The sequence below is a fragment of the Sinohyriopsis cumingii genome, chromosome 5 (assembly GCF_028554795.1).
Source record: "Sinohyriopsis cumingii isolate HCF-2022 chromosome 5, ASM2855479v2, whole genome shotgun sequence".
NCBI classification, from domain to species: Eukaryota; Metazoa; Mollusca; class Bivalvia; order Unionida; family Unionidae; genus Sinohyriopsis; species Sinohyriopsis cumingii.
This window is the reverse complement of record NC_142965.1, coordinates 36,295,186-36,311,243: the sequence shown is the minus strand read 5'-3', so window position 1 is coordinate 36,311,243 and position 16,058 is coordinate 36,295,186. Positions and strand designations below refer to the sequence as shown.

Genomic DNA, 16,058 nt, shown 5'->3' with positions numbered 1-16,058 from the left:
TTTAAATCTATTGCCTAACTAATTACTTGATATAAAGGAGCTATAGTTGCTTAGCAGTAATTATGCCAGACTTGTGACTGAAAGGGTGTGGGTTCAAATCCTACCATTAGACCAGCCTGGCAGACCAGTCAACCCTGACAAGTCCATCTCAGTAAGGCAGTTGATTTTTTTTCTCCTTAAGATTGGCCAGTTTTCAGTAAGGTGTAACAAAATATCAATAACTGCTATTGTAAAGCTGGAAAACGTAATTGAAAGTTAGACGCATCGATGACAAACATTATGTTCAACTGAAAAATTTGTAAAATATGGGTAAACTTTATTTATCACTAGTACAGGTGCACAAACTCTAGTTCCAAACCCTATGCAGCTCAATGGCTTGTTGCTATGTCTCAACTTGACATAATTCTTGGAAATTCTTTTCCATTTCACATGACATCGGGTCACATGATGACAGAATCGTATCTCCCGCCACAAGACATACTCAAATTGGCACGCAATGTCCAATAAACTTAATTGTGTCCCTTCCAGCTTTAATTCACAAGAATCTGAATACTCCTTTATATTCTTCTGTTTTGATTATTAACACTTTTTTAGAAACTTATTTTCCCTTTTGTCTTAAACATGCATCACTTTCTGGACGCCATTTAAAAAAATTCTATAATCAACAGTTTAATCATGCAGACGTTTGCATGAACAAACAGGTGCAGTTTAAAGCATCTGGGGTGCCATTCAATGTCATGAGATCTATCTTAACCAAACACTCTCCATCTAATCAGATGATCAATGTCTGACAAATCAGCATGCTAATAGTTTTACTGCATACATTCCAACTAGTGTGTGAAAACCACATAGGGGATCATCTAAAAGTGGTCTCTGTAAGCAGGGGTCTTTAATTGTTTGTAAACATATGCTGCCTTGTGTGTACATTGGACCACTGAAACCCATTCATTCTGGATAGGTGGACTTATATATGGAGGTAGTCACTGTAGCAGGTTTTACTCTTAATATATTCTGTCAACAGAGTTCATTACCTCACTTCATCATCATCTTCAACCTCATCCTGTAAAGACCATTCAGGGTCATCCTCAAGGTCAACCATCATAGCCAGCACCTGAGGGACTGAAAAAAGTACAAAATTCAGGATTAAGTTTCATTCATGATCAAGTCAGTTCTAACATACAATCCCTACATTCTACAGCAGCCCCCTCATTTACAGTATTTTATTAACTCATTAACCCCTGCAGATTTTTGTCATTTTCGCCTGAAATGCGAGTAGGAAACAGTTTGGGGATACTTCTGAATACATCCAATAAATTGTCTTGCAAGAGATTTTAGGTTAGCCTCAGGCCTAGTTGTGTTAGAAACATTGTTTTTCATTGGCTATTTCGCTCGTGCATGTGCAGAAGGGTAAAAGTTGTAGTTCATATTTTTTCCTTTTGGGGGGGCTTACTGGACACATCCTTTTCATGTCATGGCCCCTTTTAGCATAAAATCCCCATCTTATCCCACTTTTTGCAAAGGTTCTCCTGTCCTGGACACAAAATCAGATTCCAACCACGAGCGAATTTTGCATGCAAAAAAATCTAGTCTCAAAAAATGTATTTCCCTCTGTATTTTGTAATGCGATTAGAAAGTCCAGATTATTTGGTACCATTACAGAGCTACATTGGTCTACCTTTCTGTAATACCACCTACTTTAGTGTATCTTACATGACCATGACGCTATAGAGCTCAGAAGAAGGGTACTACCACCTGATGCTTAAAGGGGTGCCAGAGGTTAATGAGTTAAAAGTCCTGGTATTCAATTTTCACTATTTTTGGCTGTCTGGAACTGTTACATTTTTTACTACAGCAGTAAAAGTTACTTAAAATATGAATCTACATGCAACCTTTTGTCTCCGAAGCAAAGAAAGCTAACAAGAACTGTTCATTAATTTTAAAAAATGTTGACATGGAATGTTCAATGGAAAACATGTTAGTATTAAATCGGTCTGATAATGTTATCATATTTCTGTCATGTACACACCTGTAGTGTACATCATAACAATGATCTGATGTTGTGGAGATTTAAACAAGCCCTTATTTGCAGCGAACAAGTAACCTACATTTGTCTTGACTTTGAACAAACATAAATGTTAATCAGGCACTACAACAGAAATGAACAGTGACATGCAGCCTTGAGAACATCTGGCAAGGTTCATACAATTTTGGTGTGACAAATTCAAGGACTTTTCATGGACATTATCCAATTTTTTCAAGAACCCCGATGTCCAGTGCACTTTAGGTATATTTATCAATGGTCATTTAAACTATTAATTAGAATTTTGTAATTTCCTGCAACAGGATTGAGACTTTATAATAGAGAATTTTTAAAAAAGGATCTTACAAGAATAACAACACTTTATTTCTAAGAAAAACAAATGAATTCTGATTTTTATATGAAGAACAAAAAATACCTATAGATTACATAGCAAATAAGGTGTACTAGGTTCAACAGTTCTTTAAATTCTTAACTCCAACTACACTCCAAGTACAACTAGTGAAGATCAGAGTCTGCTAGTATGACAGTCACAAATCATCTTGTGAAGAAAAAATATAATAGAAGGATAAAAAGTAGACAAAGTAGAATAGTCAAAATCTTTTCTGCAGACCTGAAGTTGTGTGCAGTGGACAAATTCGATTTCTGGAATAACTTAGACACACGATATGATACATTCATGCAGCATCTTAAAATCGTCTGCTGTGAAAGTATGCCGCATCCCACTGTATCTAAATCTTTTTATGTCTGTTGTGATGTGATCGCTCATCAAAATTTTACAGGTACATTTACATGTAGATGTAAGCACATTGTGAAGAAAGCAGCCTTTCTGTTAACAGGTATAAGGCTGTAATGTATGCCCAAAGTTTGGTCATGATGCCAAAAGAGTCAGTAATATACTTTCAGCAGACTTCCTAAGTTTAGATCATACACCGAAAGTCAGAAGCTTGGGCACAAAATAAGAACAAATTGTGGCCATTTTTGTGTATGTTTTTTATTTATTTTTTGTTTCGAGTTTGATTAAAGTATAGAGATGTAATAATAATAATAATAATAATAATGAGGACTTTGTATAGTGCCTAATCTTTAGAAGCTCTAAGCGCTTTACAACATTAGACAACACCTATAAGATAAAAAACATATAATAATATTATTACAAAAACAAACACCATGAAATTAGAAAAACATTAAAAAATAAAAAAACATGCTGAGAATATTTCAGGTAGGAAACATTAGGTCTTTAAGTTTGTTCTTGCAGTTGAAATAAGTGAGTTCTGAGAGCCCTCTTGAATGTGATCACTGTGTCTTTGTGTCTAAGTTCAGTGGGCAATTCATTCCACGTTGCTGGGCCCTGGTATGCAAAAGAACGCTGTCCATATGACTTTGTTTTCATAGTGGGAATAATGAGTATACGATTGTCAGAAGAGGAGCGTAAGTATCTTGCTGGTGTGTACACATGGGTGAGATCGGACAGGTATGTTGGACTAGAGTCCGACAGTGAAATGTAGCACAGAGAACAAATTTTGTGTTTGATTCTGGATCAAATGGATAGCCAGTGTAGGGTACCGGGCAGCAGGAAGGTGTGCTCTGATCGTGGTACTCTAAGTATGATCCGAGCAGCTGTGTTTTGAACTTTTTGAAGTTTCTGGAGTAGATATTGAGATGAACCAGACAGAATTGAGTTACAATAGTCCAGTCTTGAAAGTACTAATGAACACACAAGTGTTTTAGTGGCATCAACTGAAAGATATTTGCGAATTGAGCTGATGCGTCTCAGCTCAAGTTATGCAGCCTTGCATATGTTCCTGACATGTTGGTGCAATATGAGAGTACTGTCCAGAGTAACACCTAGGTTTCATACTGATTGTGTGAATTTAATGTTGGTGTTGCTGATATTTATTGTTTGAGGTAAAGGATGTGAATGAGAAAGTCTTTGTGTTGTGTTCAAAATCGCATCAGTTTTATCATCATTCATCTGCAGCTTGTTCCATGTCATCCATGATTTCACATCAGAGATGCACCTCTCTACACCTTGGATGGTAGCATCAACTTCAGTTGGGTGGCTAGATTTGTATATTTGGGTGTCATCAGCGTACAATTGGTGAGACACTGGATGATGATCTATGACACTTGAGAGCGGCTGAGTGTATAGAATGAAGAGAACAGGTTGAAGAACAGACCCCTGTGGAACACCACAACAAAGATCAAAAGGGCTGAAGTGTATTCCATTTGCAGACATATACATGGTTACATTTTAGACTGGATTCTTCATAGGCTACTCTCTAGTGTCAAAGATCATCATCCATTGACTCACCAATTTGTACACTGACGACACCAAAATATACAAATCTAGCCACCCAACTGAAGTTGATGCTACCATCCAAGGTGTAGAGAGGTGCATTTCTGATGTGGAATTATGGATGACATGTAACAAGCTGCAGATGAATGATGATAAAACTGAAGCCATTCTGATCATAACACAAAGACTTTCTCATTCACATCCTTTACCTCAAACAATAAATACCAGCAACACCAACATTAAATTTACACAGTCAGTACAAAACCTAGGTGTTACTCTGGACAGTACTCTCACACTGCACCAAGGCTGCATATCATGAGCTCAGACGCATCAGCTCCATTCACAAATATCTTTCTGTTGATGCCACTAAAACACTTGTGTGTTCATTAGTACTTTCAAGACTGGACTATTGTAACTCAATTCTGTCTGGCTCATCTCAATATCTACTTCAGAAACTTCAAAAGACAGCTGCCCGGATCATCCTTAGAGTACCATGGTCAGAGCACACCTCCCTGCTGCTCTGTGCCTTACACTGGCTATCCATTCGATACAGAATCAAACACAAAATTTATTCTCTGTACTACATTTCACTGAAGGATTCCAGTCCAACATACCTATCCGACCTCACCCATGTGTTCACACCAGCAAGATACTTGCGCTCCTCTTCTGAGCATATTAAATCCCAATGAACAACATGATTGTAAAATACTACAAATATTCCTTAAAGCAAAGTTACTAATGAAACACTGTGTTATATACATTAATTATGGCAGAGTACTGAACCTCACACTTCAACAATTTTGGACAAAACTACACGATCAATATCAGAGAGTAATTAATGGTGCAACTTTAAGACAGTGTTTGTAGACTGATATCACACATATGTACTTAAATAACTGATAGCATTGTTGACTGCACTGGATCTCTATGATGTCGAGTGTGAGTCAAATATCTTGACATATCTGATTTGTGCTCACATATGCAATATTACTGTTGTAACCATTGAAGTGAGCATTGTTGCTATCCTCAAAGTTTTGTTTGTTTGTATTCTTTATCTGGGGTACTTTTTAAGGTTAATTAACGAAATTAAATACCTAACAAACTTTGACAGACAAGAACACATGTTTAAGAACATATAAAATGTTTTTCTTCTTCTTACAAACATGAAAATTGAGACCCACAAAAATAAATCACACTACAGCAGTAGGTTTTTGCTTAAATATAGAACAATGAGGCAGCTAAATCAGCAACTGGCCATCTCAAAAGTAATGTGGTTTTTTTTCAGTGTAGCTTTAACAATTTTAGTTATTCTGCTTCTATGTCTGCAGTGTGACAGTCTATAGTGGTTTAAAAATGGGGCATCATGCCAGACATGCTACATCATGTCCTACCTAGTCACATTATCTTGACACCAAGCCAGTCAGTTCTAACACAAACCTCTTAATGGTGAGTGCCAGGCAATGCAGTTGCAAATACTATTTTACAATACTCTGGTATGTCTCAGCTGGGGTTTGAACCCACAACCTCCTGCATCTGAGTCCAAAGTAACAAACCTAGACCAAATACACAAACATAATACCTTGTGATGCCTTTTAAATTTAGGCACTATTTTTCTATTTTAAGTAATGGTGTCCATACTGAATTGTATATTGTCATTATTTGCACACAAAAAACAAGAAAGACCTTCATGCCAGGATTATTTGTCAAATTTAGTCCCAATCTATTGACCAATGATTTGTCAAATTTAGTTCCAATCAACTGACCAATGATTTGTCAAATTTAGTCCCAACCTATTGACCAATGATTTGTCAAATTTAGTCCCAATCTACTGACCAATGATTTGTCAAATTTAGTCCCAACCTATTGACCAATGATTTGTCAAATTTAGCCCCAATCTATTAGGAAGTCATTTTAATACTTTTCTATTTTACATATCTGATGTTGGATTGACATCCTCTGTAAAAACCTGAAAGGCCTGTAATGACTGGATGATGTCAAATGACACAGGGACCAATGGTGGATACATGTATTTAGACCTCATACTGTATAAATGTATATTCTAATACAGGGTGGATTTCAGTAATATTCTAGATTCGATCCTGTGGCAACTTACCCATTCTTATGTTCAGGAAATAATCATAATTTACATGATAATAAATCATACATTTTCAACAACAGTGTTGCATTTAGGATAGCCACTGAGTAGATCACAAGTGGTCCTGATCTTTTAAAAAGTGGGCCATCTATAAGGTGAGTGTGGTACAGATGCCTAAAAGTAAATAGCATGATTTTCTTGCTAATGCCATTTAAAAGTATTACAAAATGTGTGGCCTTGTATTACAAATGTGAAAAGCAACACTGATAAAAGTCACTGAACAAAATAGTGAATCCACCATTTTCAAAAGTGTCATGTCATAAATCTGAAAACTGTCAATCACTAACTGCAAGTTAGTCTTACTTGAAGCAATGGCATCTACACTTTACACTGCAGCTGATCAGTAATCTCAACTTGATTATGAGGTATAGTATGTAACCAAGGTAACAATACCAGAATATGACAAAGCATTCTGATTCATACCAACAATATAAAGCTAGCTATAAATTTTAAATATTTTTACCACTGGTATTTCCAGAAAGTTATATCTTCTCAAAAATATTATCGCTTGATAAAATAACTCTGAACAATGCATTATCAGTTACTTTTTGCACCAACTGTGGATATCTGAAACACAAATGATTCATAGATAATACAGATTTTGCATCCCACTGTGACAAACACATTAATTACACCAAAATGCACTCTTGAGGATGAATAACACCAAATGCACTCCAGAAGATTAATTACACTAACATACACTCTAGAGGATTAATAACACCAAAATGCACACTAGAATAATTCACCAAAATGCAATCAAGAGGATTAATAACACCAAAATGCACACTAGATTAATTACACCAAATATGCACTCTAGATTAATTACACCCCAAAATGCACTCTAGAGGATTAATGACACCAAAATGCACTCTAGAATAATTCACCAAAATGCAATCAAGAGGATTAATAACACTAAAATGCACACTAGATTAATTACACCAAAATGCACTCTAGAGGATTAATAACACCAAATGCATTCAAAAAGATTAATTACACCAATATGCATTTTAGAGGTTTAATAACACCAAGTTCACTCTAGAGGATTAATTACACCAAAATGCACTCTAAAGGATTATCACCAAAATGCACACTAGATTAATTACACCAAATATGCACTCTAGATTAATTACACTAACATACACTCTAGAGGATTAATAATACCAAAATGCACACCAGAATAATTCACTAAAATGCACTGAAGAGGATTAATAACACCAAAATGCACACTAGATTAATTACACCAAAATGCACTCTAGAAGATTAATGACACCAAAATGCACACTAGAATAATTCACCAAAATGCAATCAAGAGGATTAATAACACCAAAATGCACACTAGATTAATTACACCAAAAATGCACTCTAAATTAATTACACCAAAATGCACTCTAGTGGATTAATAACACCAAATGCATTCAAGAAGATTAATTACACCAATATGCATTTTAGAGGTTTAATAACACCAAGTTCACTCTAGAGGATTAATTACACCAAAATGCACTCTAAAGGATTATCACCAAAATGTACACTAGATTAATTACACCAAAATGCACTCTTGAGGATGAATAACACCAAATGCACTCCAGAGGATTAATTACACTAACATACACTCTAGAGGATTAATAACACCAAAATTCACACTCGATTAATTACACCAAAATGCATTCTAGATTAATTACACCAAAATGCACTCCAGAGAATTAATAACACCAAATGCACTCAAGAAGATTAATTATACCAAAATGCACATCACTAGATGATTACACTAAAATGCATATTAGATGATCAATTACATCAAAATGCATTCTAGATGATTAATTACACCAAATGCACACTAGACAATTAATGACACTAAAATGCATTCAAAGATTAATTACACCAAAATGCACTCTAGAGGATTAATAACACCAAATGCACTCCAGATGATTAATTACACCAAAAAGCACTCTAGATGATTAATGACACCAAAATGCACTATAGATTATTAAAGACACCAAAATGCACTCTATATGCAACACCAAGATGGTCAGTAAGATATCATTCCTGCCTTTTTCTCCAAAAAGCATCAGGAAAAATACCAATCAAGAATAAACCTAACCTTCTTTCCAGTCTTTGTTTCAAACCCCTATAGTACTACCATGGTAGGTGAAGGGTCTAAGACGCTCACCCTTACAGATCATTGTCTTCTCCCCCAGTTAATCCACATGGGTTCAAGTCTTAGATCGGCCAACATGGGTATGTGAAAATGCTTATCAGTAGCTATCTGTGAGTCAGTGCTTCTTCCCAGGGTTTTTCCTGGTTTATTCCTCCAGCAGATATACTGGCCATGATGTATAACCTATTAAATTCTGAAAAAGGCATTAAACACAAAACCACAAACCACTACCATAGCAGACTGGGAAAAAGAATTATATTTTTGGTTACTTTAGTGCACAAACTACAAATAAATATAGAATTCACATAAATAAATAAAAAAAACACTCAGCCTATTTTATGACTTTGAAACTTACACAGATGAGTGACGAACTTGTTGAATTTGCGAACTGTAGCTGGAGCTGTCTCTGACAATGTCACAATTACCTCCAGACCAAGTTGTCTCCAATTATCTGGCAAATTTACATCTGATAAAACCTACAAAAAATGACAGTAAATTGTAGTTTATATGTCTTTCTAAATAATGACTGTTATTATTTATCTTCTTATTTAATCAGCACCAAGCTAAAGAAAGGTTGAAAATTTAAGACTGCAGTGATTACTTGTTTCTTAGATTTTTTCATCATAATCCATTTTTCCCCTCGGTGCAATCACAGTCTGTAAAGATCACCCATGACATTTATAAAGGGCAGCCTTTAAGATGAGGTGGACTTTACATACACATGAATAAAGGTGTCTTTTTCTACTTGGCCCCTGTATACATATGGTTTCTACCTGGCCTCTGTATACATATGGCTACTACCTGGCCTCTGTATAAATATAGTTTCTACCTGGCCTCTGTATACATATGGCTACTACCTGGCCTCTGTATAAATATAGTTTCTACCTGGCCTCTGTAAACATATGGCTACTACCTGGCCCATGTATACATATGGTTTCTACCTGGCCTCTGTATACATATGGCTACTACCTGGCCTCTGTATAAATATAGTTTCTACCTGGCCTCTGTATACATATGGCTACTACCTGGCCTCTGTATAAATATAGTTTCTACCTGGCCTCTGTATACGTATGGCTACTACCTGGCCTATGTATAAATATGGCTACTTCCTGGCCTCTATATACAAATGGCTTCTACCTGGCCTCTTTATACATATGGCTACTACCTGGCCTCTGTATAAATATGGCTACTTCCTGGCCTCTATATACAAATGGCTTCTACCTGGCCTCTTTATACATATGGCTACTACCTGGCCTCTGTATAAATATGGCTACTTCCTGGCCTCTATATACAAATAGCTTCTACCTGGCCTCTTTATACATATTGCTAATGTATCCAGACAACATTATTAACAGTTACAGGTGTGTATTAAATCTTTTGCATGAAAATATGAGCTTAAATCCTTTAAAAAATGTTTCTCTCAACACTATTTCTAAATGTAATTAATAATTAAAGTACATGAAAATGACAGTTGGGTTACAGAATTCACTTGGAATATGGAAACAGGCTTTATACTAAGACCATGACAATACTATACTAGTTAAGCACCAGCACTGCAAATGATACCGAGACTGTGGCTCAAATTTTCATGGAGTCAATTATAATGTAAAAAAGTTAAATTTCATGCACAAATAATTTCAACAGGTTTGCATACAAAGCATCACTACTAATTCAATATATCCTGAAAAACTGTGTACATGTTGGCCCTAGAGTTATGGAGAATTCATTGTTAATACAAGAAAAAGCAGTTAAGGCAGTCATGGTGTGCCACATGTAAACAAACATGGCCTACAAATTAGATCACAGACATACAATACGTAAAAATGTAAAATATCGAAAATTCACCAAGCTACAAACATGGATATCATTCACGATTCTGGGCTGTATGAACTATAACTCTGCTGCATTCTGTCAATGATGCCATACATTTGAATAAGTTCAAGTTCCAGCAATCCACTGCTGAAACCATTCTTTCTGCGGTCTTAATTTCATGAGCAGCTGTAAGTTGGATACCACAGACATCTTTGGAGGCTGGGTCTAGTTCTGATACTGTCATTTATGAAGGTCAGTAGATGCAAATCCTTGTTCTGATTCAGACTATAAATCAGACTGGTCATCAATGTTGTCATGTAGAGCCAATCAGATAACTGGGTAGAATCATGTGATCAAACTATTATGATTATGATGCCCAGCCTCTACATAACGTATGGATCTGGGTCGGCTACACAGTGAGCATCATTGTTCTGATTGGCACTTAGGGGCCACGTTATGATGAATTTAATTAAGTTGACATAAGATACAAATTTCTTATTTTGTGTTTTACTTCATGTTCCATGTTTCATTTTATAAATAACCTTACTAATGATTGACATTAACGTCTACCAGATTTTACCTTTGAGTCATTGACCACAGTTTGTCTTCTTGTAATTTGAAATGTAAAATGAGCTGGTTATAGACAGGACAAGTAGTATTTTCAGGTTACTGGTTTTATGGGATTTTTTGGTGGTTTCACACACTGCATATTAGTGATTTTCAAACTGGCAGAAAAACCAACACTCCTGGAAGACTACAGCCTGAATTGCCATCAAAAGAGCAGCTCACCATTCAGGTGGTGAATGTGTTGACTGGACGGGAGACAGTTGCTCATCAATTAACATGAGGTTTAGATTGTATGAATACCAGTCTAAGGGTTCTATTCACAGCTGTTCCTCTTAAAAAGGGCCAAAGACAATATGAGGCCAATCAGAGACCTGAATCACCTCAATGAATTCATTCCTCTGCAGAGGTTCAAGATGGAGACTGCATCATTCATGACTCTCCGTCTGAAGAGACCAAGTTTACCAGCAGTCTTATCTCACAAATTTACCAGCAGTCTTGATCTCGCAAATGTACCAGCAGTTTTGATCTCACAAATGCCCACTTTCATGTCACTATTAACCTGGCATCACACAACTTTCTTCATTTTGTTTACCATGACAAAACTCTACAAATTTTGAGTCCTACAGTTAAGTCTAAATATCAGCCCCAGGGTCTTTACCAAAATTATAGATTGTGTTGTCACCCTGTTCCAGTTGACTTCCTCTATGGCGATGGCAGTACTTCTGGACAATCTCAACAAAAAACACCATGGTTGGTTCTATTTTCCTCAAAGGCAGAAAGAACAACCTGTTTCTTTTGAATCATCTTGGGTTTCTTCTTGAACTGGGAAAAATCCAACCTTCACCCATTCTAGTGTTCTGTCCACCTGAGTATTGAGTTTTTATCCAATCTCAATTCTGTTCATCTCCCTCATGTCCATGTTGTATGGACTGTTGAACTCATCGTTTTTATTTAACCTGATAGAGTGGTTATGGTTCACCTAACCATAGACTGTACTGCTTTAAGTAGGAGAGAGGTTGTCATTTACACAGAGAATCCAATCTTTCTAGAATGCTTAGTCTTACTCTAGTCACGTCAATATTAAGTAGGACTATTAACGTTCTTTTAATCTAACAATGCCCATAGGTCATGTCCGTTTCTGTCCTTACCCTCTGTTACTCAGCACCTGGGCCACAACTTGGAAACCTCTGACATTCACACCCACTTATGTATCATCCCATATTTTCAGTATGAAAAGGCCCAGTCATTTGGGTAACCAGCATTGGATTCTGGGTCCCTCCACACTGGGTTATAACTGAAATATTCTTCAGAACCACACCCTAAAAGCACACAAACTCTAACTTAGCATGAAAGGTCAACTGAATCATGACCTGATAACCTTAAACCTTCTATAAAAACATTAATTGCATGAAAAGACAGCCACTTATGCTGCAAGCATACCACATGAGATTTTCCTGGGAACATGCTCCTTGGTCATTTCTTGAGAACTATTAATAATCTAACCTTGTCAAAATACTTTCTAGCAGGAAAAGTATTTCTTTATAGTAACAAAATGAAAGGTGGTCAGCAGAGGCAAAGAAAAGCACGACATGGTAGTGTGATAAACACTTGTAAAACATATCTGACCACATAAACAATTTCCAATATGAATGCATTGATATAAAGTGCTAAATTAACCCAAATGTACAAACCTTCAAACACAAGGTCATCACAGTTTCCACTTGAGGTCTCAGGAACTTTGGAACTCTTTCTGCTAATTCAATCAGACATTTGAGTAGACTGTCATCATCTTGTGCTTCAACACTCTCTGCTATTGCCTGAAATTGTTTTTAAAAATCCTCGTAGTCATTCAATAAATCAATGAAAGTGTAAACATACTCATCTTGTGATTCAACACTCTACACTACCACCTGAAAGAATAAGAAAATCCTACAAGTTATTCAATAAATCGGTGAAAAGAAAACACTCTTTTCGTGTATTTTTGGTACTTGAACAATTATGCATTTGTAAAGAAGCAATTCCAGACAAAAAATTGGAACCAAGCTGATTCACTTGCGTGCATGAAATGACCAATGAAAGGTCCTGCATAAAAGTCGGAGGGTGAGTTGCCAAAATAGGCAGGGGTGGGGGTGGAGCTCCCCCAATGAGGATACAGAGTTATTTTTTAAAGTAGCCCGGTAAATCACCCAGCTCCCAGCTGATAAGGAAAACCCTGTACAGTATTATCTGTGTAGTTTTCCTGCATCCAACAGAGTCTGTATACAAAATCCTTTTTTATGGGTTTTTCACAGCACTAGATTTAGGGTCTTTGACTAATTTTTGATCCTATAGTGGAACCCCGCTATGACGCAATAATTGGGGCCCAAAAAATAGGTTCACATTAATGCGGGGTTTTTACAGTATTTTAAGTATTTTACTTTTTTATAGAGAACAACTCATTGGCACATATACGTGTATTCATGAATAGGGTATCAACACTGTTTACTATCGTGCCGTTGTGGCATGCAGTTCATCCATAATGAATGTAATTCCATTGAAAATTGCACACAGGTTTACAATATTCAACAATTTTGTCCTATATTATTGTGTCTGAATTCAACATCTAATATATAGCATGAACAGAGTATTAACATTGTTTACTTGCCATCTGATATCGTACTGTCGGGGCTTGCAATTAATCCATAATACATGTAATTCCATTGCAAAAATTGCATACATATTTAAACTATTCAATAACATTGTCACAGATCATTATGTGTCTGAATTCAATGGGAAAAATTAACAGCAAAATTAGGTTAAAAAAGATGAATCAAATGTACAGTTCATTACATTACAGGGTCTATGAATGGTGTCTGTGCAAATTTCATACTGCTAAAATTTTCTCATATGTGTTTCTATGTACATTTATCCATTATAAATATCCAATAATTAACGCTTGTATCCTATTCATTTGAACGACTACAGCAAGAATAATTAACAATCAACACATGCTTTCAGCGTGCATATAACTTTTACTTCAGATTTTGTGAATATAGAAAGAAACGTGTGAAAACTACTTTGCTAATCATTGCGCAAAGTGCAGAGAACGACTTCTGTTTGTGAACTTGCTTTTCCATAAAGGTAAACTAAATTTATAAAAAATAGGAAATTAACGAGTTCATAAGCAAACACCATACACATGTAAAACCCGTGAACTAAGTGCAGTAGACCTGCAATTTTTATGAGTCAATTTTATTTAAAAAATTGTAAGCTGAACGCATGTACAATTTCATACCCTTTCAATTTATTTACTGGTCAACTGATTGCATCTAATAACGTTGCCAAGCCCAGCAAACATGTTGGCGGCTTTCGTTTTTTTATGTTTATTAAATTGTAAGAAAATGTTTTCAACTACCGCATTGTCTATTGCTTGGTTGTGTATGCAGTTAAAGAAGAAACGCATGTTAGCTATTGTTTGAGCAACAACTGTATACAGAATTAATCGAAGACAATCACAAAGACAACTTACTGGCTTTACTCATGGATCAGTAATATGTGACATTTCCAATATTGTTTATTTTGGCATAACACTTCAAGAACCTGGTGAAATTGTTTAATTTCAGAAGCTACACCACAATCGTATTATATTAAAATTCATACACAAACTCTTCCCCAAATTGATTTTTAAAAAAACGTTTTGCACACTATTTCTCCTACTTTAAAAAATATTTTTCCCAGTACGTGAAAAATACACATAAATGTATTTAAAATTTCTGGAACCATGTCACGATCGCATTATATTTGAATTCATATGCGATCTCTTCCCCAAAATGATAATACATTTTTTATACACTATCTCAAATACTTTGAACAAAAAATATTTTTTCATGTGCGAATGAATATAGGAAATTTCAGGAGCCATGCCACAACCGCATTATATCCGAATTCATGTTGGCATGGGGTGCATTATGGCGGGTCACACTGTACTTCAAACAATGCAAAGAGAAAAACAGAGATACTTTCATGGCCTGCTTTTCATTACTTATCTCCAACCACCCCAACCCCTCTAATGGATCTGAGACACAAAATCCACTACATACGAGTCCCCATGCTATGATGGCAAGTTTAAAGTCTGATCAAAAATATTCAAATACGTCATTGTACCTGTAATTTTTATATACCTTACCTCTGCCTATTTTGCCATGTGACCCAAGGGAAAGAAATACCTTACCTCTGCCTATTTTGCCATGTGACCCAAGGGAAAGAAATGCATCAATTATGCAGACTGTTATAAAATCAGCATTAAAATCTATGTACAAAGGTGAGGAATATGGAGTAGTTTAGAAAGACACTGCCAAATCAACAAACAAATGGAAAGAAAGATCGAGGGCATCGCAATATCCCTTGCAAAAGTGTTTGGATTAAAATTTACATCTCTGCTATAATGTTTTATTTATAGCTAAAAATGGGACAAAATTCCATCTACATAAGGTGTAGACTGCGCAGAAACACAGTCACTGCTTGACACCTTTGTGTAGGGGTGAAATGATTCATTGATACAAAACAATACTTATTGTATGCATGATATTTTAGTCTTCAGCAGTCATGAATAATTATTATTAGTTGTCTTGTTATTCTGTAAAATTATAATCCATCTCAAACAGCATTTGCAGTCACAGGCACTCATGTTTATCAGTAAAAACAAAAAAAAAGATTATTTGAGAATACCCACTTGCCATCTACAAGTTAACATAAAGTGACATTGTTCGTAATCTGCACATCTCCCCCCATTTCATGCTAATTATCTTAACCCAGAAATATGTTCAACATATATTACACATTCCAAACATGTTCCACGTGTATAATGAAGTATTTTATTCATCATTTAATAACCACTTTCATGCAAAGTTTTTGCCTTGGATTGTATCTTGACTCCTGTTGTCGATTTGAAAGCTATGCTACCAGTGTTTCACGTTCAAATATGTTACACTGAATTCTCATTTGTGGTTATTGCTTCTTCCTCTCCAGGTTAAACAGAAACTACCAATCAGAA

General features: G+C 35.7%; 1 protein-coding gene across 1 annotated transcript in view; it reads right to left on the bottom strand.

Annotated features, from left to right (window-relative positions):
• The window catches only part of LOC149798941 (importin-5-like), a 154,801-nt gene that overhangs the window by 99,025 nt on the left and 39,718 nt on the right, over window positions 1-16,058 (bottom strand). The window contains exons 6-8 of the mRNA XM_089957857.1: window positions 12,718-12,843; window positions 9,003-9,123; window positions 1,032-1,119 (exon numbers count right to left, since the gene is read on the bottom strand). Coding sequence (XP_089813983.1) covers window positions 1,032-1,119; window positions 9,003-9,123; window positions 12,718-12,843 — 335 coding nt within the window. The remainder of the gene's footprint in view (window positions 1-1,031; window positions 1,120-9,002; window positions 9,124-12,717; window positions 12,844-16,058) is intronic.